Source organism: Biomphalaria glabrata, chromosome 14 (assembly GCF_947242115.1).
Source record: "Biomphalaria glabrata chromosome 14, xgBioGlab47.1, whole genome shotgun sequence".
Lineage (NCBI taxonomy): Eukaryota > Metazoa > Mollusca > Gastropoda > Planorbidae > Biomphalaria > Biomphalaria glabrata.
The window spans coordinates 20,535,330-20,563,054 of record NC_074724.1 but is presented as its reverse complement, the minus strand read 5'-3'; the positions used below and the strand labels follow the sequence as shown (position 1 = coordinate 20,563,054).

The window sequence follows — 27,725 nt, the reverse complement described above, 5'->3', positions numbered from 1 at the left end:
TGTTTTAAAAAAAAAATATTTTTAAAAATGTTTTTCTTGTTTCAAATCCAGTTTTTCTATTCTAAATGAGAATTAACTTAATTGATTAATTTTATTCTATTGATTAATTTTACTTCTCTGTTCCACAGATGGGACCAGGCTACTTCAGTCAAGCCATGACACAGTTAGATCACGTGAACAGTTCCACTCAACTTCCTGTTCCCACCATTGTTCAGCCAGACATACTAAACCATACCTACAGCAACATAGAGCAGTTGGACAAATTACCTCCTCCTACCATAGCTGCTCACAATGTATCCTCTGTCTACAATCCAACAGGTCTAGTTGACAGCCAGGGGGAGATGACTCCACAGCCAGGGTTACAGGAGAGCTTCCCTAGCTTGTTCCAACAGAGACTGGCTATGTCCTCATTTTCACACCAGCCCATAGGAGAACAACTTCAGCACTTAGTAGTCTCTAACAGTGTAGGCTGTTCCTTTCATCAGACCAATACAGCCATCAAGATGTTCAGTGTAGATATGGATATAGGATGCAGTGACCCTTCAAGGATTAGCAATAACATTCAGACCAAAGCTGTGGGAGACTCTGACAATAGCAATAATATTGTTTTCTCTGCTACTTTCTCATCAAACTATCAGTCAGGTCAGGCTGATCCAGCCACTATGCTGCAATCTTGGATGAGCCCATCTGTATCTCCGTCCACATGCCTCCAAGACAGTGGCTCAGACAACTCCTCCAGTGCATCACATGATGGCTGTAGTAATGCAGCCCCTCCATCATACTGTACTTATCTGGTCTCTGACCAACATAGTGTGACACATCCAGCCAACAACGAACTCTTGTATGACTCGACAAGTCCAAGAATATTACCTGCTCGATCTTCACACAAAAATTCATTTTCCAAAGATAATGGAATTCAAAATGAATCAACTGAGGTGGGGGCTCAAGGTCATTGGCACAGACGTACAGGTGTCTTCATGGCTGTTCATCCTTTTCAAAATCAGGAGAAATTTTCTTTTCTAAGCCAGAGTTTGTCAGCCCCACATGGGGACTGTCAGATGACACCAATGTCAGTGCAGTCTGACAAGTTCTCTTGTCACAGTGTCATTGAGGCACCACCTTGTTCTCATAACCCAACATTAGCTCAGATAGCTAGTGCTGGACCTTTCTGCCAACCCCATTTATCAATGTCTGTTGATGGAAATAGTCATATTTCTGGATGGAGTCAGAGTGAGGAACAGATGGACATGTCCTGATACATGCACAGTGATATTGAACACATTAAACTCATGCTCAAATGTTGTAGGACTGGGTGACATGCTATCCACAAGTGTTATGCATCTATCTGGCAAGCTGTTGTTCTTGTTTTTTTTGTGTTTTTTTTGTTATTATATCTAAGTCGATTTTGGGTTGGTGTACATTTTGTTAAGGTATCAAACAGAAATAAAAGACAAATTCCTTTAAGACATTCAGTAGAACTTAAGCCATTTATTTCAAATGAATTTTTACAGCAAGTAACTATCTTTTTTCACATTTGGATTTTTCTCATTGGTGAAAAAAATTTTTTCAGCAAAATTTTATTACTAATTTTAAATAGTTTTTTTTTCTCTTTCTTGTGAATAATGTGATTAATTGTATGATGTTTATATAGATATCTAGACTGACTTTGGACCTTTTTTTTTCTAAGGAAACCATTTTAACATCATAGCATTTTTTTTTATGTAATGGTATTAATCAATCTAGGAAATTTCTTTTACTTGGTTTTTATGACATATTTCTTGTTTAAGACAGTGTTTCTCAGAATCATGTTACACCCCCGTGCACTGCATCCTGATGATATGGGATGAGGAGGCGGCTGGCAGAATTCACTTTAAGGGACAAAAGATTCACTTTCATTTGTAACTGCAGGATTGTTGTTTTAAAAATGAAAATCTGCAACAATATTGACTCAGCTTTTTGAAGAAGACATTTCAAAATGTGATTCATTTAAATCTTTATTAAATGCATGAGGGAATTCACATGATGTTTTCAAAATAGACCACATTTAATTCTGAGTTGATTATACTTCGGAAAATCATAATAGTTAAGTCACTGTTTGGCTGGTAATTTGTTTTTCAGATAGATATACATAAATTATCAAATTTTGAGGAAATTCGCTAGAGCTGTCTTCAAACTCCGTGCCTGGGTTCTACTGATGAACTTGCAAGCTAATATAAGAAGAATCATAAATATAACATTCATTATTTAAACATGACACTTAGGACCTAATCATCTTCTTTTTTGAAGTAATGTCTGTATCATATAAGATAAGATAAACTTGGTATCAAGCATTTAACCTTTAAATGAAAAGAAAAACTTATAATTAAATGTTGTAAGTTCATCCTTTAAAATAGACCTTAGCAGATTTAACTGTGGGAGCTTACAATAATTCCCCCAACCGCAGCTTGCTAAAAGGGGGGGGGGGGGGGGGGACATTTTTTTTTTTCAGTTTGAGGATCCTTTGGTAAAAGTTTGTAGTTTTATCTTTTCATGTTTAGATATGAGATATACAAAAAATTGCTAGACAACTATTTGCTTTGTCAACAAAGAAGTTTTAAAATAGTTTCATGCAGTCTCTCTCTTTATATATAGGGTTCTGTGCTGCAGGGTCATGAAAGTTTTGATATGAACATCTCCATAATCAGAATTCATTGTTTTAAAATCATTGTACTGACCACACTTGTTCATTTAAATAGTAGGGTAAATGTTTACATTGGTAGAGGTCTCAAACTTGTCTTTGTTAATGAGATTTACATGAACAAGTGTGATAGGATCGTTTTGTGATAGCCATTGTTTTCCATCCCTGTTTACACATTTGGTGTAGAGCCTTCAAGACTTTTGCAATAAAATGAGGTTTTGTTTGGTACATAGTAAATTATTGCATTTGCTTAAGAACAGGATTGGATTGGTTATTTTGGTTATTATTCTATTTTCACCTGTACTTTTTTGTGATTCATAAGTTCACTTAGGATTTATTTAGGACAAGTTTGGGTACAAATTTGTCAAAAAGTATTTTTGTGATTGTCATGTTCAGTGAACATACTATGTATGTATGGTTGTAATATAAGATATTTTCTCTTTGCCATGTTGGAACATAGCAATTAATGATGTAATGAAATACTACAAACTAGAAAATATACTTGTGTGAATGTGTTTGCCATGCCAGTTCTATTCAATGTTCCCATTATTCATCAGATATTAGGACTGACATATCAGTAGAGCCTTATACTGTGTTCATAGGGAGCTGGTTCTCCCCCACACCCTTAACTCATCCACTTCACATTTTCATTGCTAACTCCAGCATCTGATCACCTTTCATTGAAACTGTTTATTGTTGTTGATCAAAGCAATCAATGAGTTGTTGATGTCAAAACTGACTAAGCAATTCACTCTCTTAGTATATTTTCTCTCCATAAAATGATTGATGTATGGGTCATATAGGCCAGCCTTTGTATTTCAAATAGGCTTGGAGGGTCTGTTTCAAAAATTAAAAGTTTGTTGTATGTTTTGTTGATTAAGAGTAGTCCCAACAATGTTACTGTAGTTTTTGATACAGTAGACTATATATATATATTGTTCTAGCAGATTGGTTTATATCCACTCTCTAGTCACATTTGTAATATGAAATTGACAGTGACAACAGGAACAAAAAATAAACTAAGTGTTTAGTGTAAAACTGTTTCTTTATACACTGGAAGTCTTGAAGGTCATGAGAATGTACAGTTCAAAATGTATTTTGTTTCAAAACATTACCATATAGTTTAATAGTAGAGGTGCACAGTTTCAAAAGAGTGTGGACAAGTGAGTTTTGTCCCCTTCACCAAGTTACAACATTCATTTCACCATCAACTAACATATACCAGAACTTTAGACCCAAAAAATCAACAATGTCTACCTATTAGACCAGCCCCTGCTAACTAACATTATTAGCAAATATATATTAAAAAAAAAAAAAAACCTAGAAAACTTGTGTACATCATCAGCAAACAACATCAACATAACCCAAACTATAAAATGTATCATTTAATTAGATTTAAGTCGTATATAAATTGCATACATATTTAAATGTAAAACTATCATAATACTAATACATTACATTAACAACTTTTGGTTGTGTTGGGGCTTCTAATATGGAATAATTCCCAGTAGAACATTATTCCAATTTTTAAAAATTTGAATGGTGAAATGGGGCTTGCTCAAAAGGATGGCTGCCTGACAGATGGTCTGGGGTATGATGCGGTTCATACCCTGTCTGAGTTTGGGGCTAGGATGAAGATTACCTTCTACTCTGAAGTAACATGTAAAACAAACAAACATACTCGTTAATCTGAATTTAAGAGTGTAAATAAATACTGGTATTCTGATAAGAATATTCTCTGTTTGCTGCACTGTGACACTCTGGAAGGCAAATCTTGCAAATTTAATTTAGCAGACTAACCAGATAAGTGTGAATCTAAATGTAAAGAAATTAATGTTTATATACAGATGTATTTGTAAGTTCAACTTGCAAACAACTAATATGTACTAACCCATTTTTTTGTTTAAAGAGTAAATATCATAAGGTAATTCACATGGCTAATTTGGTACCATACACTAACACACATTAATTTCTGTATATGGTACTAATAAGCAACCTGAATATGTTTAATTTTCTGCATATTAAAAAAAAAAAAATCCAGAGAATGCTAGAAAATGAACAACATTAAGTGTAGCCAGTCAATTTTAAATTTTGAACAGAGCAGTTTAAAAACATGTCATAATCCAGTGTACAGTGGGTTCCATGGACATATTTACCATTTATTCCTTAATCCCATTAGTGTATTAGGCCACCCTCAATGATTTAGTCATATGTGTATTCAGGTCATAGTTCATGGGAAATTAAATTTTACTGGATCATTTCTTTTGAGGACCAAATTGGGTCAAATCAAAGCAAACTTCTAGATTCTACAGTTATATTAGTGATGGAAAATTCTATGTACATACTTGAATACTGATGTAACTTCACAGCAGGATACAGTTCAAGTGCAACTAGTTGTTGCCAGTACATGGACAAATTCTAGAACATCTTAGACAAACAAGTTGAATTGTAGTGCCAGCCCATGGAATGATATGAAATTCATAAGAATATTTATCTTTTAATAGATGAAAACAATCTATAGTTTCTTATTACACTGTATTTGGAGTCTACTAAATTTAGAAACAAATCTGAATATCACAGAGTAACCTCCCTACCATTCAGTGAGCCATCATCACTATTTTGAATAACATTGGTAAAGTAATTGAATTAAAACATATCACACAAATGTACACAGCCACAAGTAGAAGTTGCAGTCAAATGTTGACTTGTCTACTGCAAAGAGGTTCATTCAAAGAGAAAACAAAATGTAGGCACATTATTAAGAAAGTGTTTTTGTTAAGTTACCAAAGAGAACAAATAAATAAATAAGTTTAAATAATTGTGACATTTAAGTTAAAAATGTGATCTTTATCTTTGTGTTTCATTACAACATAACATAACATAAGGATCAACAAGAAATGCATATCAAAATCATTTCATTCAATACACATCTATCCATTAGAACTGTATATATATATCGGATTCAATACTTATACTGCAGAAACAAAACTCCAACTAATTTAGGTGGCGTCAGGCAATTTTCCAAGCCATAGTGCTAACTTAAGCACAGTCAGTGAAGTTTCAGACAGTACTAAATTACAATAGTTTGGCACTTGATCTGTTTAGATCTCAAAAATTAGAACTGATGAACTTTTGATGCCATAGCTGAAATCCGTGAGACTATCAATATTCTTTTCACAGTCTAATGTATCACACAGTTGGTTAATCAGTGAAATAGTCATTTAAAAAAACAACAACATGGCATAAGGTTGCCTGTTTTACATGAAAATAAAAAAAACTAGATTTTTATAATTATGGGCTTAGTGGGAAGTATATATCAATTAATGTATAGTATCCACTCCATAATGTGGTGCTTTTGTTAACAAAATAGAGATCTGGTATTGGTTCACCACTGTATTGAGAACAAAATAAAATAAATTTCACCAAAAGTTTTTTTTTCCAAGAATGAATCTGAAAGAGCCTTAAGTCATAACTGGAGAGTTTTCTTACAATGTACACATGTTGGTTAAAGCAAACAAAAATGATCACACTTATCATGTCATTGAAATTAGGATGAGATTGGAGACAGTCTCTTTAGATCAAGTCACTAGTTAAAAAAGAAATAATTTGATGCGTGTGGTTCAGTGCTAGTTTTCTTGACAACCCATTCACTTCTTGGTAAGATATTTAAGTAAGATGTTAGTACCTGTAGGTCAACAAAACCTAGGGCTAGGAATAATGAACAAAATAATGAAAGATTTAAGAAATATAATAAACAGCAAAACTACAAATCACTAAGAAAATTAACAATAGTGTTTATAATATCAAGAAATTTGTTCTATGTGAATGTTAAACAGAAACTATATTGCTATCATCAAACCTTATAACTAATTAAATAAATAAAAACAAATTAAAAAATAAATGTTGAGTGTCATTTCATGTTCATAACTTCCTATTAAAAAATAAAAAAAAAAATCTTGCCATTATAGACAATGTTTACAGACTATTAATACTATTTAAATTTATTGACACAAAACATTATCTTCTTCAGACAGACAACAACAAAATACCAATAGAACTGCAGATATAGTCTCATATCTCTAGGCAGCACAATTTAGTGCTAAGTTGGACATGGGATTTGGTTGACAAACTCTGAACTCATGCTGAAAAATTAAAAACCCCAGTACATAGCTCAGAGAAAATTAAATGACCAGTGAATAGGACTAACTAATCTTACTAAACACCTAATGCAGAAGAAAGAAAGTTGCCAGAAGTTCATTGGTGAAAGTTTGTCTTTGCCATTTAGTTGCTTTGGTTTTCATTATTTCAATAATAAGTCATACAACTAAACAATACAAAAATAAGCATTACTCTAAAACAAGTTTACAGCCCATTATTTTCTGTCTTGATCTAAAATGACTGATAAGCTATTTATTAAAATTTCAAGTCAGATTATCTGGACAAAAATAATGGACATAAAAAGGCTATTACAAACACAAAGTAAATTTTAAAATTTAAGTACAGTACACAATAATTAAATCATATAAATATGTGTCCACTTTTGTATGAATTAGTCCTATTTCAGTTTTCAATAATTTTAATATGCTAATTTTTAAACATAAAAAAAAATTGTATAAGGCATCTTTTCAGAATATTAATGCTCTCTAAATGTTCAGATCCACTAACAACTGAAGTTGAGGAAAAACAAAATAAATAAAAGACAAAGATTAAATCTGAATTGTATTGTTTTTGGATTTTGTTTAAAGACAATAGTTGTAGCATACAAAGAAATAAAGAAACATAAAAAAAACATTTCTGACTACTAGAGGTTTCAAATATGATCTTAGTTCACACTCTGTTGACTGACTAGTTTCTAGTGCTCCAAGCACCATGGAAGAAATGTATTTCTTTTTCTTTTTTTAATAGTCAAGTTTCAGTTTACTAAAACATAAAAAATATATTTTAAAAAAAGATGTCAAAGTTGAAATCCAATGAATACACATAAATACTTTTCCCCACATACATATTAAATATCTTTTTTTTTGTTCTGAAACTGAAAGCATGATTCAAAATTATTTGTTAACAAAGGCCATGTTGATTTGAGTCAGTCTAATGCTATCCAATTACTGCACATGCTCAAAGTATCAGTAATGCCAACAGACATGGTGGAGTATGTACAGAAAAAATTAGTTGTTGACACAAGCCATTAGATGGCTGCATAATTTGGCATACTCCAAATTATTTCCAGAGAGTTTTCGTACCTGAAGGCCGGGAACATGACCATCTCTGTTGCTACAGACTTCAAGTTCCATTTGTAGATCACTGTGTCCATTAAGTTTAAAGGAAGTCTCTGAACATTGATAGTCAACTTGTGGACAAATGGAGTCTAAAGCAGCCTTTACAGCTTGAAGAACATCTTCAACACTCTTCCTATGAGTTGTTTTAATTTCCAACAGAATTGAGGACATATTGGGTTCATCAGAAAAGGGAGATAAATCATGCTCCATCTCTGAGTGGCCAGAATCAGTGTTGCAAATAGAAGGTCGGGGTGTGTTGGTGGGAGTGGGGAATGGTGAGGTTGCAGGTGAGTAGCAACCATAAGTGGGGGATGATGAAGATGGAGAAGGTCCAACAGAAGGAAAGAGGGGAGACGAAGGCCTTGAAGAGGATAAAGTATTGAAAGATGGAGTTATTTGTGGAGGGGACGGTGAAGAGGAGCTGCGTGGTGAAGGTGAACGATCATGCAATGGTGAACGATCATGCAGCGGGGAAGATACTGGCACAGGGGATGTAGCTGGTGATGAAGGCAAGGAATGTGTTGATACATTCATGGAATGTTCAATGGAGATATCATTGGTGGAGCATGCATTGTCCAGATGGCTTGGAGGGAAACATGTTGGAGAAACTGCTCGTGCTGATAATAAAGGGATGGCTTTGTTCTGGTAGCTTCTTGCTTCACCTCCAAATGACATGAAACTCAAAGAATCGCTTATCTGAGGAACGTAGAGTGGACTGTATATATCACATGAAGCCTCTGAAGCAAGCTGGTGTTGGTGGTGATGCGAATGGTGGTGATGGAAGCCATTGGCATGCCTCCGCAACCAAGAGGCAGAAGTTCGATGCCTCATGGCTGACCCAGCACCTGGCATTGCCATATAGGATGAGCCAGCAAAAGCATCTGATCTGGAAGTGGGAGGAGTGTAAGGAAGGAATGAGGACTGGCCAATGGATGTCACTGTAACTGAAGTGCCAGGTATGCTGGCCAGATTGGTGTTTACCCATGATGGGTTAAAGAGCTGTTTGAGTTTCTGCTGGTTGGCACAGTGCTGATGAAGTTGATGGAACTGAGAACCAGCACTAGACATAGACACATCCACACCAGACAAGTTCTTTGTCACAGAATTTCTGGGGCTGTCTAACCGGTCATCAGACATGTCACTAGGATCAGTTGTTATCACATCTGTCACATGACCATGAGCATCTGTGATGCTGATTTGAGGATTTTTAGCATAGTGATGCTTCCTAGACAAAGCATATCTCTCATGGTGAGCTTGGTCAGGAGACTCTGGTTCTTGGAAGTACTGATCCAGCTCTGATGATGAAGTTGGTGTAAGAGGCTGGTGTTGTATGACTGATTTCCTTTTAGAAAACTCACCACTTCTGACATCAACCTCAAAGTCTTCCATTTCCTCAATATCTTCTTCAAAATCTTCTGTTCCATTGTCCATGACATCCCCTGCATCCTCTCTGATCATATGTAAATTTTGGAAACTTGATGGGGGTGAGGATCTCTGTACATAGTTCTGAAGCATACCAGGATATATGCCAGCAGTCAGATGGGGTGGAGAGTCTGAGCTTCTCTGAAAGCCTCCGATGTAGCGCGCACTACCACAAGATGGATCTACAAAGTAGCTGTTCTGACCTACATTACCAGACGATGATAGCCGAGGGCTCTGCAAGGTCTGAAGCAACTTAGAAAAGTTCTCTGGGGGTGTATCTGAGCCAGACTGAAGTCCCTGCATCATCTGTGTGAAACTATAAGCAGGAATAGAGCCTGGCTCAGCACTCACACAGTTGGAGGAACTTGTAGGGCTCTGTCCAAGAGCTGCTGGACTGGGAATGCCAGAGACTATGCTCCCTGAAGATGGTGACCCTAGTACAGATGAAATTGGCAAGCCTGATGTTATTCCTCCAGTTTTCATGGTATACTGATGTGGAATGCCAGAAGTAATCCCTCCAAATTGATGAGGAATGCCTGAAGTAATGCCTCCTGCTGAAGGCTTGATTCCTGAGATTGGAAAACCTGAGGTTATTCCCCCAGACAGCAATGGAGGTGATGCTCTTTGCAGCCCTGAGGGCGTAGGTGAGGTTGATGGTGATCCACCAGCAGTGGCTATGTGATGCAACTGAAGCTGTTGCAACTGCTGATACAATAGTGAAGACTCTGGTGAGAGTGGTCTAGAGGACACAAAGGAAGGAGAGCTGGAAGGAGGAGGAGATGGAATTGGTGATCCACACAAACTGGTCTGGAAAAGACAAATACAAACATTTGTGAGAACTGCCAGCTAAGAGACTAACTAATCAAAATACTAATGACAAAAGACAAGACTTGCCACTAAGCTTGATATTTATGATCTACTGTTTTTGTGTGAAATTTAAAATTAATTTTAAATTAGGAATGTATTGGAAAATACAAAATAAAAATTAAGCATAAATAGGTTACATTTATAGTGCAACTTTTGAAAGCTATTTTGTAGAATATTTTAATGTTGTAGAATACTTCTGAAAAAAAAAACCAGCTTGGAAAATTTCATTAAGTAAAAAAAAGTAAGTGTAACATGCATTTTAAAAACAATTGTTAATTTCATTTTCTAAGAGTTACTTTCCCTAATATTGTATTTAAAAAATCATTTAAAAGTTTTTCTCAAATTGATTAGCATACACTGATGTTACATTTTTTTTTTTTTTTTTGCAATCTAAAAATAAACTGATGTTTGCACATTCAAATGAAACATACCATGTAATCAATGTATATAAAAAAGAATAATCAAATCATAAGTTTTAAATGTCTCCAAGAAGGATTCCTGAAAAGCTCAAAAGCAGACATGAGGTTTCACAGATGAAAAGGGTTGTCTTTACTGAACCAATGCTAAACTAATGTAGCTGGCAAATACACATATTATACATATTGAATGCAGAATAGAACTGCCAATCTTCCTACATGATAAACCTTGTCCATGTACCAGTAGCATAATGCTTTCCTGTTGACCTCAACAAGGGAAGGGAGTATTTCACCAAGCCAAGGATAAAGCAGGATAGGTTTGGTTAGTAATCAGAGAGGCATCCATAAATTGTATTACTATAATCTGTGTTTATAATGTGTTGAGTTCATTGCAGCCAATAGAAGATTAGGATTGGTAAGGCAAAGTGTTTTTGTAAAATGTGGAATTAAAAGTGTCTAAGACATCTACTAATACTGATTCAACAACTAAATTTATGGAAATCCCTCTGTTGTATAATGCCAGTGATTGTCTGTTATTTGAAAAATAAATTAGGCATGAAGAAACAAAGACAAAACCCACCATAGTGTTGGCCTTTGAGAATAGTCACTAGAAACAAATAATAAAACAGGCGAAATAACAAGTTATTTTTTCTATGATTATCAACAAAACAGTATCTATTTCATATATTTGTATCCTCAATCTTTAATTGCATAGCTAGTTAAATATATAGTTTTAAATCAATGAAAATAGCTTAAAATATTGTGCTAGATGATATTAATTTCCTTGGCTGTGAGAAACCATTTTGAAAGCTCTTTAAAATTGAATGAGCTTTCTGTAGGACTGCTGTTTAATTTTTTGTTGCTTTACAAATATGAAACTATGATCCTTTTTTTCATTTTGGGTACCAGTAATGAATTTAATCATCCTATTCTATAACTATTTACAAACCATCAAACCAAAAAGTGTTTTGTCAATGAGGTAATATTGATCTAAAAACACTGCCAGTAAGAAATGTCTGTAGTTACCTGTAGTGAATGCTTCTGTAATCTATGGAGGGCATGTTGCTGTTGTAACTCTGCCTGTTTCTCTGCTGGGACACAACCTGATTGTTTCTGGAGATGACAATAATGGAACAAATTCACAGGCATTTTATAGAATTTAAAAAAAAAGTGATTTCACTAGTCTGTGTACTTGATACTAACATACCTGCAGCTCATGGCACTCTAACTGTAACTGTTTCAAGCTGCTGTGTGAAGTAGTTGGTTGGCTGGTTCCATGACTAACTGTTTGATTGTAGAGGCTCTCCAAGTGGGACTGTAACATAAGTAGATACACACCTATATGCTAGAAACTCAACAATTGATAGGGCTACAAAAGTCAGTGAACTAAAGAAGAGAACTACTAAACAGTGACATGAATGTGAATGATTTTCAATACCTGATGTTTTCCAGATATTGCAGTACCATCACTGGCTCGTCTGACAGGTGAGAACCTTTCACTAGGTAGATGTAAAGCATGGACGTCTTTAAATGAGTCTCGGTCTGAGGGGTTAAAATTTAAATTATGATTACTAGTGTCTTCACTTAAGAATACCTTAATGGAAATTAAATATAAATACCTAATCTCCCACAAAGACATGTTTATTCAATTGATGCACCTAAACTGAAGGAGAGACACAAATGCATATCTCACAATAATAAACATATGTAAACCAGTTATTTCAATGTTGTTTGAAAGTGTCAGGCAAACTCTAAGGTAATCTACAGGATTCAAATACATTTTTGTTTGTTTCTTAAATGAGTAAGGAATAGGTGGAGTTAGCTAGTGAAAGTCTTGATGCTCATGAAAAGCAACATTTATGACTAAAACAAAAGCCTTTTTTTTTTATGAGTAAGGAATATGTCCTAAAGGTCATGAGAATGTTCAGTTCAAAATGTATTTTATTTCAAAACATTGTCATGCAATAAATAAATAAAAATAGTTTTTCAGCCCAAAAAGAGGGATTATAGAGAGAAAGTGAGAAGTAGCTGCTTTTTTTGCAGTTTTCTTTGTTCAAATTATTCCCTTTTTTCTAAATTGTAATTCTAAATTTGAAAATAGATTTTCTATACAATATGTCATCACATCAGTACTTAAAACTTTTCTATAGTTTCACTTGTTAAAAACATGTCCATTTATGGTCCATTCACTCTTTGACTCAGCAACAACGCTCCCATCAGTGATATTACCCAACCATAGTGCTTGGATCAATGCTAGCAAGGTCGTTCCTTTTTTTTTGTTGCTTCAATTTTTATCTTCTCTATGTTTTTAATTGCTTAAAACATTATCATAAATAGTTTTTCTTTGCTAAACATCCAGAACTTCCTTCTTTCAATGTGTTTTATCTCAAGACAATGATTGATTATGTGTTTTTAAATGGTTTACATATAAAGTAATGTGGAAATATGAATAAATATTGTAAATAATTTTTGTTTACAAGGCTTATATCAACTCACTCTTTCTGTCTGGTAAAAAGTTATTATTTTTATTTAAACATGTTATTTCTCCCACACCCAATCTCTGATCAAGATGAAATTTGGCACAATTATTTCTTTTACCTGACAACACAAGAATCAATAACAAAAATAATAATGATTTAGTTAATTAACTTTTGGTAATTAATTATTTTGTTAGATACCAAACAAGGGAAAGAAATTATACTTGACTGATGTAGTGGTGTAAAATGAATTAGCCCCCTTTGTACATTGTAGGTCGCTGCTTTAAAGTTTGAACAAAACAAAACAATTGAACAAACTATAAAACCTTCTATTTTCATAAGCTGGTGCAGTGGCTAGTGTGTTGGCTTGAGCCCTCCAGTTCACATTTAGGTCCTTCTACTTTTTAAAAATAAATACCTGGTACATTGAAAAGAGGATCACGATAACATTCGCCCTGATATCCACTTCTTTCTCACCCCCCTTTCCCTTTTCCCAGCTAAAAGAATAAAATTGCACAAAACAAAACCATTGGTAAAAAAAAAAATTCTTATCACACAGATTTATTTATCTAGTTAGTCTAGATCTATTACACATTTAATTACATGACTGGTCCAAGGTAATTGATACAATTGCGCTTAAAATAAGCTTTGTTTTTTTTTTTTTTAAAGTATTTTTTATATTTTCTTGCTTTACTTTGGATCATAATATATTTCCTAGATCTAATTTAGACCTCGAGCTATTGACTTGTCCACAGTGGTTAGTTTTAATTTTTGTATTATGAATTATTAACTCAAAATTTCCATTTTATGCATTTTAGATGAGTTTTCTCTATAAAGTTTTGTGACAATATGGATTAACATGATAAAAAAAATTATTTCCAATAGTGATAATACAATTTTTCCAAGATCAAGTATAGATCCTGGAGACTTTCAAAGTTAAGTTTTCATTTTAATTTTGAAACATTAACATTAAAATAATTTTTTGTTCTATGAAAATTACTTTGTGCTATATAAAAATGGCATGCATTCCCCTTTGATTCTATACCAAATATATCTTTTTCTAATAACAAACAAAAAAGTAATAGAAGTTTAATCAAAGCATCTTTCGCACTCTGAAAAAAAGAAAAAAAATAATTTCGTTCATATGTGGAAAATAATTCCAGAGTTAAAACATGAATAGAAGCTAAATTGAAACCCAAAATAATATTTTCATAAATTAAAAGAACATACAGAATGTCCTCTCTGATGGGGACAAAAGACCAGAAGATCTCCGTGACCTCATTGGCTGCTGTAGTGATAGTTTCTGCTGTAGTTCTTCAGCACTGACCATTGCTAGAGTGTGACGTTTGTTGACACCTCTGGTAGACATGTACCTGAGATAAAAATTAAATTCCTATAAAACAGATTAAAAAAAAGGAAAATGTCTTTGACAGATAAAAATCTTATCTTATAATATATTACAGACATTACTTCAAAAAAAAAAAGATAATTATGTCCTACCCTTTTCATGTGTCTATCTAGTTATTCATGTTAATTAATGACCTAAACTCTGCTAAGTCTTGGTTTTCCTGGCTGATTGAGGCAAACCTCTAATGGCACTAGGGAAGACGAGCACTTGTATGACTTTGTTCTAGCATAAGTAATAAGAAATGTGTCTCTATCTTTGTGTCTTTCTGAGTATTTTATTAGGTTTTGTTTTTTTATTTGTAAATTATGGTTTAGTGTTTTATGTATTATAGCTACTTTATTTTTTATTCGTGTTCTGAAGTTTCTCTAAGTTCAGTGATTTTACTAATGGTGCTACACTAATCAAATTGGAAAATTCGTTTGTTATAAATCTCACTGCTCTATTTTGTATTTGTTCTAGTTTTGTTTTAGTTGAGGGATCCCAAACAAAGGATGCATATTCTAATATTGGCCTAATTAAAGTTAAATAGAATTTTAGTTTTATGTTCCTGTTTAATTTGTAAACATTTCTTTTGATAAATCCTAATTTTCGCTTGCTTTTGTAATTATTTAATCAATATTGGGATTCCATGCTCTATTTTGTGTCTGTTCCAGTTTCTTAATGTTTTCTTCTATTGAGGGGTCCAAACAGAGGATGCATATTCTATTATTGGCCTAACCAAGGTTAAATAACATTTAAGTTTTAAGTTCTTATTTGATTTGTAGAATTATTTTTTTTAATAAACCCTAATGCTTGAGTTTTTAATAGTTTTATTAATATGGGGATTCCATGATAGCTTATCACCTAGATATTTTGAGTTTTTAGTGACTGGTTTACCATGAATAAAGTAAATAGTTTTTATTTGTTTTAGTTTGTTTGTTACTCTTAATAACTGCATTTTTCTGGGTGGAAAGACATACTCAATCTGATTTCTATCTCTGTAATTCTTCAAATTCTTTTTGTAAAATTTCAATATATTGTGTTGTATTTATTGTACTATATATTATGCAATTGTCTGCAAATAATCTGAACTAATGCAATTTGTAAATAAGTAAATTAGAAACAGTAGTGGGGCTAAGATTGTTCCTTGAGGTACACCTGAGTTTACTATTATTGGTGTAAATATTGAAACATTTATTATTACAGTTTGTTCTCTTCCTATTAGATGTAATGAACCATTAATGCCAAGGTATTTTAGTTTTTATGCAGGTGGTGAACTTTGTCAAATGTCTCAGAAAAGTCTAACAAAATTGTGTCTAATAGCTCACTATTATCTAATCCTTTGAAAAATCATCAATCCTATTAGTTGAGTTTCACATGGCCTATATTTCCTTAAGCTATGTTGGTATGGAGTGAGGACATTACTTTTATCTAAGTGATTTATGATGTTGCTACATATTATGTGTTCAAGTATTTTACATATGAGTGATACTGGTCTGTAATTCCCTGAATCAGATTTTTCTCCTTTTTTAAATAGGGGAGTGACATTAGCCTCTTTCCAGTCCCTAAGTACAATGCCCTGCTTGCAAAAGTACTTTGAACATAGGTACTAGCTTGTGGCTATATCTTAAAGAATTGGTTAAAGTTCTAATCCAAGTACACCAACTATGATATTGTGTGGTAAAAGAAAATTACAGACCAGTTTATTTACCAGCATGATATAAATGTATAAAGTACATATATTCAAGGACTAAGCAACAAGCACCTAGGCAAACATATTGCTCTAGGCTTATATCATTTCAGTTGTAAGAAACTGAGTTCATTTTAGACTCAAATATTGAAGATTTGGATAGATAATAATGCAAAAATAGAAGCCATGTTATTAGACTTCTCTAAACCTCCTTAGCATAACTACAAATTAATATACCAATAAAATCTGTATTTCCCAATTGGTAGAAAGCAAGTAGTAATCATAATTTATATCTTATCAAATCATTTCATGTTGCCATTTAATAACTCACAAGACTTAAAAGATGCCACAATTATCCATCAACACAAGTGCAAAATCTGTGACAACCACAGTGGAATATCTCTTATCTCTCTGTATCATCTAGGACAAAGTCTACAGCAGAAAGCCAATGCAGTTTCAGAAAATAGTGGGAAACCAATGACAGAGAAGGACCCTGAAAGATCATGTCCACAAAAATTCATAACCATGGTGAGACTTATGGCATGAAAGCTTGTGTTCAGGAAGGGAGGGGTCTATCTGGCTTTTGTTCTTCCCATATTACTCTATGCCTGAGAAATGTGGACAGTATACTTAAGACATGAAAAGATCTGCCTCAGAAAAAATACTGAATGTTAAATAGCAAGACAAAAACCTAACACTGAAGTCCTCCAAAGAGTGGGCCAGCAAAGCATTCACACAATCCTGATGCAGTTTCAGTTGCAATGGGCAAGCCAAGTTTGCAGGATGGAAGACTCACACATCCCTAAAAGCATGCTTTATGGATAATTAAAAAAAAGAAAGCGATCACAAGGTGGACAAACAAAATGTTTCAGGTACCCCTTAAAAGTATTTCTGAAAGCTTATAACATTGAACTTGCCACATGGGAGAAGGAAGCACAAGATAGAGCATCATGGCGTTGGTGAAAACTGGCATAAAAATTGCAGAGTACAAGTGAACATCGCTAGCAGAAGAAAAATTTTATAAAGAAAAAATCAAGACAGCTGACTAATCTGCCAGTGTGCAGTGGAACATTCTGGGCTAACAAAGGTCTCACCAGCACCATGAGGAGGTACAAAACTGCAGAGCGAAACCCTCAGCCCCCAGGATGATGAATGTGATCATCATCAAAGCATAATGGAGGAACTATATACAATTTCTTTCAGTTCTATTGAATATGGTATCTTGTTAAGTTGATAACTCTTCAATAGGTTTGTCAATGTTTCTGTTATTACTGTGTAGTTGGGTATGAAAAATCAGTCAAAGTTACATTGTCATCAAATGGTAGACCCCGACACTTTCACATTAGTGAATGTAGACAAATCTTATTATTACAAGTGGACAACTGGCCTTCATAACAAATGGGCACCTAATGATATAAATCTAGATTTTAATGTTAAGCCAATTGGTTAACTCAGCAATAAAATAGCCCGTTCACCAATTTTAGTTAAATTTCAAATATAGGTTTATGTTTACCAATGAGCTTAGCACATAGATTTAGATGGCCAGATGACTCTCATTCAGTTAATACTAACAGATCTAGAAATTTGGTGGTTATACGTTGACTGTCAGTAGACAGGAGTTAAATACTTATCTAACGAAAATCTTACCTTTTATGTTGATCGCCACTTGTTAAGACAGAAGACTATTTAAAAGTAAGCAGACACTCTAAGGTTCTATTTTATTTAATATTCTTATAAATAATGTAATCATAATATTTGAAACTCTTGTTCCATATTTTTTAACATCCCTTCCAATAAATACCCTAATTCACACCATTTGTCATTCACACCATGCTGCACTATGACCATAACAAGTGATTCATTGACTACAACAAATGTTTTACCAGTATCTCTTACATCTTGGACATGCCGACTTGCAACCAAACCTGGATAAACTTCTACACCCTTTGTTTTTGTAACTATAGTAATTATTGTGTGGTTTCGCAAGGTTGTCATTGCCAGAAGTGGGAAAGAATATAAGCACTCTACTACCTATAAGATGCTTCCTTATGGCATGTGTCTCAAATAGCCTCTGACAACCAGTCCAGCTACTGGCCTTCATGTGTGGCTCAGATATTGAATCCGGCAGAACTGTTTTCACTAACTGGAGAAGGGGCGAAGGCAACTTTGGGCAGGATAGGCTTGCCATTGCTGGCTACCCACCAAGGAGAAGGAAATCTCAGAACTCAAACCTCTGCTACCCAATCATGAAAAAGGCTTCGGGAGCTAACCCTGAGGAAAAATCTGGAGCCAGCGACCCTTAGGCAGTTTGCAGCACTCAGTGCTACACCCTGGCAGAGCCTACGATGTTGCTGATCCCAAACTCTATTGATTCTTGCTGCTCCATTGGATACATCAGCTGCGTTGAGAGAAGGGAACTGGTATGTGGGCGACATCATTCCAACCACAACTTATGCACGTTTTCATAAGATAATCCATAGTTGTTTTCACAATAGAACGAGGCCATAAAATCCTTGTGTGATCAGATTTTGTTTTTCCATTGTAGACTTTGTTTTGGTTTCTGTAGTTCTGATTTTTTGTAGGTTGTGGTTGGTATCTTGATGTTTATTTTTCTTTTAATTTGTCTGAAGTAAAAATTAAAAAAGAGAGTTGTACTTACTCAAGTATAGAGTCTGAATCTGGTTCCTCTGATTCCTCTACGGTAACACTGTTGTGTAGGGAAGGAGTAGGCAGAGGTATTCCTGTAGGTGACAGCGACTGTAGAAACATTGGCATTACATTAACAGATAAAACAACACATATTAAATACTGGAAACAATAATAGTAGCATGTAGAAAGGCGCAGACAAAGATACAGCCCTGAAGATATTGGGGAAGCTACACCTGCAGATAAAACCCATAGTAACAGAGGATATACTCAAGCTTGTGACTAGGGACAGGAGCTTAAAGGAAAAAATATGTCCAACCCAAAATATGCCCACGAACACAAAAGTGTCAGCATACGGATTAAGTAGGAAATGAAAGAAGTGAAGAACTGGATAGAGAAAAGTGTCAAGAAATTGAGCAGAGACTGAACAGAAACTACAATAAAAAAGCACACCAACTGGTCAAGTATCTCATTACCTCACAGCAAGGAAGAACTAACACAACACAAGACAAAAATAGATGTTTAACAGAGGAAAAGGATGTGATAAAAGGATGGAATAACTTTGAAATCTCAGGAGATTTAGAGCTACTAAATGTCCTGGCAGTATCCAACATTGACAAATATCTTTTTTTTCGCTAAAAAGTAGCATCAGCAGTGAAATCCCTGAAAATGGTCAAATCAACCAGAGTTGACAACATTCCAGATGAGCTTCTACAGGCTGGAGAAGAAACCATGATAGATGCACTTTTTAAGATTTTCAATAAGATCTGGAAGTCAGGAAAATGGCCCAAAGCCCTGACCTAATCTCTCGTCATCACCTTTCCAAAGAAAGGCAATTTACAATGAAAGGCAATTTACAACTCTATCAAAACTACTGCACCTTATCAGCCATCCCAGCAAAGTCCTGTTAAAATAATATTAAATCTGCTAAAACCGTTAGCAGAAAAAAAATTTATCAGAAGAACAAACGGGTTTTAGACAAGGTCACAGCACAACCTAAGGATATTCCGCGAGAAATACATTCAACCCCAACAGAATCCTTTTCATGCCCTTATTGATTTAAAGAAAGCTTTCGAAGGAGTATAGCATGCGGCACTCTAGGCGACAAAGAAAAAGTACAATATAAATCAAAACATAGTAAAAGAAATACAGAGCCTATACAAGCAGGCCAATAGTGCAGTGCATTAGAACAATAACAATGGGGACTGGTTTAAAACCACATTTGGAGTAAGACAAGGCTGCCTACTTTCACCAACTTTTTTTAATGTCTTCCTTGAATGGATAAAGGAAGATGCCCTCAAGGGTTACGAAGGTACTGTAAGCATTGGAGGAAGAAATATTACTTGTGCTTCGCGACCGACTTAGATGGTCTCACACAGTGATGCCCAAAATACAGCCCGCGGGCCAGATGCCAAGTTTTCTCCCGGCCCGCAAAAACATCGACAAAAGTATGGAAAATCATTTAGTTTTTGTACATTTTCAGTCATGTGACCTTTGACACGAGTGTCGAAAATTGAAATGGCCTGCAGGTCGAATCAAGTTGGGAATCACTGGTCTAGCAGGAACCAAAGAAGAACTAGCTGATTTGGTGATGCGCATAGAAAAGACTTCCCAGCATATGTGTAATAAGAATAACTAAGACTGAGAGAAACCTAAAACAAGGCTTTACTAAAAGCTAGAACAACACATGAACTGATGAAAGATACTTAGACAATAACAAAACATGTAAACATAAACACTAGTATCCGTAGTATGATTGATAAACAAATACTAGTTTATGTAATCAATATAAGTAGTACAATAGATAAACAACACTAGACTTGTTCAGTCTTCATCCTCATTCTGAACGAAGAACAAAGGTTCACTTGTTGTGTCTTAGAGCCTCTCCTCTTTACCACTAGGTAACCAACCACACAACAGCATATTGGGTTTATAAATCAGTAACTCAACTTCTTCCGTGAGGGGATAATGCTTCAAGGAGTGTTCTCTCTTCTCAGCAGCACTCAACTTGTGATTGATAGCCAAGTGGGGTTAGATATCCCTAAGGATGATTTATGATTGAACCAGAAAACTCTCTTGTATGGAGTTTCAATTGTCACTGTAGATAATACTGATATAATTGAGTATAGAACTTGGTTCTAGACCAGCTCCCATCTTGAGATTGGGAGATCAAGATCTTTCAAGTATTGATTTGTCCATTCCACTGCCTTGGGGATTTTATACAAGGCAAAAGACATAGGAATGGAGAAAGACAGTTGTCAGATCTTGTGTTTAGCCCAAACAGTCCAACAGACTAAGGAATAGGTGAAGAAAGATGCATTAAGTCTTTAATTTTAATTTAACTCTATTGTAAAGATTGACAAGATTCATATAAGTCGTTAAACAAACATCTATATTTAATCCTACATTTAACCCAGTGTCGAGTGCTAAAATAGTTATAAAGATACTAATGTTTAGTGTAACAAGGTTCATTAGCATCAGGCATGAGTATGCAGGAATGATATGTTATGATTTGACTCTTTACAAATCAAGTGTCACTACTTACCTGTGGAAGTCCCTCATGACTACCTGGCTGACTGTTGGCATAAAATTGACGTTGAAAGTGAGAGAAGAGGTGTATGTTGGCCCCGCCATCAGATGCCCGACGGCCGAGAAAAGAGGAAGCTACATATTTAATTAGAAGAAAAAAAATTAGAATTAAACATAAAATATGCAGCACAATTAATTTCCTTTAAATTAATTTTTAAAAATAGGTATGGTATAGTATAAATCAAAGTTTCAAGTAACTTGTTTTAATTACTAAACTCATAATAATATGCTTAGATACAGAATTAAATGTGAGAAGTTCTGAGTTTCAGATTTACATTCATGTAGCAAAACAAATCTCAATATATTTCTGCTGCGAAAATATTTTAATTAAGTTTTCTCAAGAAATAATTTGATATTATTAACAAAATCAACTTTATAAGAACTAGTAACTATTTATAAAAATGTATGTATCAATCAAAAGAAAAGTTTACCTGGTCCAAAGACTACAGGTGGTCTAAGTAGATTGGAGTTTTCAGAAGGATGTAGATAATTTGTGGTCATTAGTAAAGGGTTATGTGTCCAAGTGGACATGACAGGAAGACACTGGGACTGCTGAAACACACATGGAAAAATCATTTCCTTTTTTTTTTCAAGTTAAATATAAGTTTTCATTCAATACTGCTATAGCAAATGTGTCCATGGTCTTAATAATGGCCAGCAGAATATTATTTTTAGGAAAAAAAATGCTTTAATAGCCTTCAACAGCCAGTCCAACTACTGGCCTTTATGTGGCCAAGCTATTAGTTCCAGAGGAACTATTATTATTGATAGTAGAAGGGGGCAAAGGCAAGCAACTGGCACATAGCCAATAATCTACAGGCAGAGGAGGCTCATAAGGCTTGGCTGATTCAAATCTTTGCTGCCTTGTGGCCTTACTCAAATAAGAGAAAGGCTTTGGAAGTCGACCTGGTCAGGAGCTGGTGACTTTAAGGCAACTTGCAGCACAGTGCTACAACTTGACAGAACCTACAATGCTGCTGATCCCTAACTGTTTCAGTTTCCGTCATTTCTTTATACACATTAGTTGTGTGGAAAGGGGAGAATCAATAGTTGCTTCTAAACGAGGCTTCTGTATAATGAATCTTCATTCCATATATTTCAAAAGCAGGTTTAGAATAAGATTTTATTAATATCAAAGAAATACCTTAAGAAAAGACACCATAATTACCTCAGAAACATCAATATCTACAGGAGGAAGATAAGGGGAGGCTACTGCTTGAGGCATCAGAGGATAATAAGGGGGCAACTTGACCCGAAGATCATCAGTGACCTCATGTCTGGGGTCTCCAACTCCTACTGTATGTCTGCGCATGGCAAGGTACCTTGCAAGAGCCTCTGGAGAGGGCTCCTCATCTGAATCTGATTGATTGCTACTGTCTTCAAACTAAGAATGGAATTAAAAGCAATCAGAAATCAAAACAGTTTAAACATTTTAATAAAGCTATTGACTTTCATTTTTAAATTACCAAATTAGTGGAAAATGTGATCGAGTGGCTAAGTGCGCTTGAACTTGGCTTGTCTTGGCTACCTAGAAGGGGGCTCGAGGTTTGACACCCGACTCGGGCAGAGTTGTGTTTACTGAGCGCCTAAAGGCAACTCCTAGATACCCCCCCCCCACACACACTGGTCCACAAATGAGTTTGGACCAAAGCGCTCTGAGCATGCTATAAGCATGAAAGTAGCGCTATATAAAAGCTATAATAATAATAATAATAATAAAATAATATTTCAATTTTTTTTTTTTAATGCATACATGTATACATGAAGAAAGAATAGTTGTAGATTGAAAGCAGCTGCGTCACTAGGGTCAGTGTCACCCCCCCCCCCATCAACTTTCTCCAAACTTTTCCCAATAAACACTATTGTTAGTTCGTTCTTTTTGTTGAACCAATACAGTGAGCTGATTTTCTTCTTTCATTGATTGTTGCACAAATGTAAAATAAGTGTTAATTCTATTATAAAGTCCCATGCCAGTTTTTTAACAGACTGAACATAACTTGAAAACGTTTCCTTTGTTAGGCTTTTAGATGGAAACGATTAAACATTATGAAATGTTGTTCAAACTTCGACAGAAAATGTATGTTTGCCACCCTTAGCCAGCAATAGGTCTGGAGGAGCGCTTAAAGCATTTCTAAGCTTCAGAAACTCATTCTCCTTAAGTCTAGATTATTCTATTTCTAAAAGTAAGAAGATTGCAAGTCACTTAAAATTAAATTAATTTACGAAAGAGTGGGACTGGGTGTATCTGAAATGTGAGACATCCAACTTCATCAGAGACAAATGAAAAAGTGTTTCTCAAACTTTTACATTTGTCTCCCAGATAGAAATTTAATAATTTTAAAGAGTTTTTGATAACCAAAAAAAGTTCTTTTTGGAGATAGTATTAGAGAGGCATCAGGTTCCCTCTCTAGCAGCAAAGTAGTCAGGAGAAGGGCCGTTAGCTCCGCCAAGCTTTTTTCTGCCTTCTGAGCTTCATCAATTCTTTCTCTGTCGTCTTCAATGCATTTTTCTTCCCATAGTAAGAAGAGTACATGTCAACGTTAAAGTATTTGGAAAGTTACGCTAATTAAGTATTTTTTCTTGGAATCAGAGCGCAATATATTCATCCTAATGAAAAAAAGTTGCTAAAATAAGTGTAATAAAGAAGGAGTCAGCATTGGCCAATATAATCATGTTCAAGGTACATATAGTGCACATGTCTTGAGACAATTTAAAATAATCTTCGTGTTAAATAAGAAGCCTTGAAGCAAACTTTTTAGTCTTTGTCACAACTTAACGATGTTAAACACTACAGAGAATTTTGACCATTCTGTTGATTTGAGAAGAACCACATAAGCGGAAAAGATTTGAAATTCAAAAAGTTTTGAATCAATATTGTTGCAAAAAATTTTGCTAAAACGTTTGACATTTTAAGTGGTCCTTAATTTCTATTAATTTCTATGAAGTCTTTAACTTACAATATTTTAACTTTTTAAATATTAATAATAATGACATTTAATATTCAAACATCGATGATAACTACAATGGAATACAACTTTTTAATTTTATCTTGTAAAATAATTTGAACCACTTCACCCCTCCCAAATGGTCAGGACTTAAGGTTTTGTTGACTGACTAAATTTTTAAAAATGTAATCTGTCCTAATCAAAGGAATTAATAATCTCAATAAAACAAAAAGGTTAAGATGAACCCACCTGAGTATACTGACTGCGGAAAGCCGCTAAAGCACTTAGGTGAGCTGATAGTGCTGAAATTGGTGAGGCTGATGATACGGGTGATGATGATGATGATGTAGCCTGAATAGTTAATGATTGCTCTGTATTCTCAGCTTCAACCCTTTCAACTGGAAAGTAAATAAAACACATTATACATACATGTGCTATCAACATACAATTCAGACATACTACATCAAAGATAAAAAATTCTACATTTTGTTAATGCTATATCAATTTTAAACATTCTATATCAATGTATTCTTGTAATTCTAGTGGTGCACTGATAAGGTTAATGTGTGTTCGATCTTCTGACACACGTGACTCAGGTAAAACTCATAGGTCAACGACTGTCAATGGACAAGGGACAGTACTGCTAGTACACGCAAATATGACTAGTGTTATGATCATGTAATCAAAAGCCTTTGTGGATTAGAGACAGTGTGTAAGAAAGGGGAATTCAGTCCAGGACAGCTAGGCAGTAAAGACAATGCGTTACAATGTGAGTCCTTAAGAATGTAGCTGTACTAGTCCAGGAGTAGACAAAGAGACTAGTAGTGTTTAGTAGGCAGTTCTGTTAAGTACAAGAAAGCATTTGTAGTTAGTGTTGCCAATTGTGTTGTCTTGGCTGTTGATGTATTTAGTTATTAAACTACCACAATGTTTTTTAGAGTTGTGTTGTTAAGCAGTGTTTACAGAATCGCAACAGTATAGTATATCAAAGTTAAAAAATTCTACATTGGTGTATTCTATATCCTATACTCTAACTATAATTAACTAATTGTTTAATTAATTGATTTATGTTTTGTTAGGTACAATAAATAATAGTGTAAAGTTTGGGTATGGGAGAAATAAAGTGTGCTAAAATTGTTCGAGACAGACAGACAGAGAGAGTGAGTTCCCTTTTCAGACAGATTTATAGGGCAGATGATGTAAAGGTCATCTGTTTCTGTGCCCCATGATTAACGAAGGTGTCATGAAGCCAGCACAACGACCAACCGCCTTTACTTTTTCCAGACTATTGTCAGGTACCTTTTAGAGCTGGGTGGACTCAGAGGCGCCCAAAGATCCCAAAATTAAAAATCCCAGTCTTCACCAAGATTTGAACCTGGCACCACTGGTTCAGATGCCAAATGCTTTACTACTCAGCCAAATCACCTCCAACTTGATACAAGTTTTGTAAAAATTCAATTGCAGTTCTGAAAATTCTATTCTTAATGTCAAACTCACCAATTCCTGTTGTAATACTGGACCGTCTCTCTGATCTAGTGAGTATAGGAAGGGGGGAGGATTGGATGGTAGACTGAGGTTTACACGCCATTGATCTAGGATGTTTTCTAAACTTGTCAGCCAGAAGATGATAGATTGCACTATGGTGGTCAAAACTATTGGATTCCACAGACTGTAAAGAAGTATTACATCTCATTATCATCCTTCATATCAGTTAATATACTGTGTTAGTATGTCATGGACATTCCCTCAACAGTTAGTCTTACTTAACTTATTCAAGTTATTCACACTATTCTTATTTATAAAAACAGCTATATTACGGTTGGAATCTAAATATAAAAATTACTGTTGATACAGTCAATTCTGCTGTTAATTTAAATAACTAATACAGACAGTAAAATTATACATGTTTTCTTTATAGGAACATTCTACATATTGGCAACATTAGTCACTGACATAATGGCCAACAAAAAATTGTTCTAAGAACACAAGAATAAGGATCAACTATTAGTAACCACATGAAAGATTCTATTTACTACCTTCTCTAGCTATTTGCACAGAAAGTAATCTTATGCAATGTACAAGAAACAACTACAATTTAATAACCTTGATTGTAGTCTGAATATCTTGACCTAAACTGGCCATGTGATTTAAGATCTGTTGTCCCAGCTCAGAGTCTATCGGGGTATTGTGTTCCTCATCACAAGCTCCATTATCTAGCAACTCATCACATTCATCATAGCCTGCCCTCATCCAAGAATGTTGAATTATCTGGGCTATGGTGTACCTTTTCTCACTGTCTACTACCAGCATGTTACTAATTAAATTTTCACAATCTGATAAAAAAAAATAAGAAAAACATAAAGAAACACTTCTTTAAAAAAAACAAAGCTGATACAAAGCATAATTGTATCCATTAGTTTGGAATTAAATTTTGATTTTTAAATCTGTGTGATTAATAATACTTTTATCAATTGTTATTGTTTAGCGCTATTTCATGCTTTTAGCGTTCTCAATACACAATCCTATCACTTATCTGGACCAGTTGGTAAAATTGGGGGAAAGAAAGGGATATCTGGGTGGATTTTACCATAATTAGTTTTTAAAAGCATTTTTTTTTAAAAAAGGAGGGGGGGGGGGAATGACCTGAATTTGAACTCACATCTCCTTGGCCTAATGTGCTAACCACTCTTCTAGTGAGGTACTTATGACTAGAGAAGATTGTATAGCTATATATTGTTTTGTTTCAAATTAGAGCGGTGACCTACAAAGGGCACTAATTCAAATAATACCACTTTAGTCAAGTACAATTCCTTTCCCTTGTTCAAGATACCAAACAAAATAATTAATTACCAATATTTATTAACTAATTGGTTAATTTTTTTTTATTGATTCTTCTTTTATCAGGTAAAGGAAATAATTGTTCAAAATTTCAGATTGATCAGAGATTGGGTGTACAAACTTTTTACCAGACAGAGTGAGTTGATTTAAAATTTGTAAAAAAAACATTTATAGATACTTTCCACCTTAACAAAAAGATTATTAAGCATTTATCATTAAATCTTCTAATGAAGCAAACACAATTACAGTATTGGGAAGAAAGATTATTTAAATACAAGGGGTAGTTAAAAGCTGTTTTAGTGTAGCAAGGACCAAGCAATGTTTGCTTTGAAACTAATTTACATCTTTTTTCCCTATATCCCAATTACTTAGGTTCAGCGCTTAAGGCAACTTCCATAGCCTCTTCCCAGATGGTGCCAAAAGATTTTAGGCCATGTTATAAGTGGACGGCCTTGTTTTTGCTTTCCTCTTTTTGGCTTCCATGTCATGGCTGAC

The 27,725-nt window shown here is 34.5% G+C and overlaps 2 protein-coding genes across 6 annotated transcripts in view; one reads left to right on the top strand and one right to left on the bottom strand.

The window, feature by feature from the left end:
• Positions 1–4,144, top strand: part of LOC106052591 (serine/threonine-protein kinase SIK2-like) — a 59,067-nt gene extending 54,923 nt beyond the window's left edge. For all 5 annotated transcript variants that reach the window (XM_056010752.1, XM_056010753.1, XM_056010755.1 and 2 more), the window contains one exon: positions 129–4,144. In XM_056010752.1, the coding sequence (XP_055866727.1) occupies positions 129–1,256 (1,128 nt within the window). In that variant the 3' untranslated portion in view covers positions 1,257–4,144. The remainder of the gene's footprint in view (positions 1–128) is intronic.
• Positions 3,704–27,725, bottom strand: part of LOC106052590 (uncharacterized) — a 67,267-nt gene continuing 43,245 nt past the window's right edge. The window contains exons 7-18 of the mRNA XM_056010751.1: positions 26,496–26,725; positions 25,890–26,061; positions 24,642–24,790; positions 22,616–22,831; positions 21,879–21,999; positions 21,404–21,522; positions 18,872–18,969; positions 14,366–14,508; positions 12,097–12,200; positions 11,866–11,973; positions 11,685–11,771; positions 3,704–10,182 (exon numbers count right to left, since the gene is read on the bottom strand). Of these exons, the coding sequence (XP_055866726.1) occupies positions 7,843–10,182; positions 11,685–11,771; positions 11,866–11,973; positions 12,097–12,200; positions 14,366–14,508; positions 18,872–18,969; positions 21,404–21,522; positions 21,879–21,999; positions 22,616–22,831; positions 24,642–24,790; positions 25,890–26,061; positions 26,496–26,725 (3,887 nt within the window). The 3' untranslated portion in view covers positions 3,704–7,842. The remainder of the gene's footprint in view (positions 10,183–11,684; positions 11,772–11,865; positions 11,974–12,096; positions 12,201–14,365; positions 14,509–18,871; positions 18,970–21,403; positions 21,523–21,878; positions 22,000–22,615; positions 22,832–24,641; positions 24,791–25,889; positions 26,062–26,495; positions 26,726–27,725) is intronic.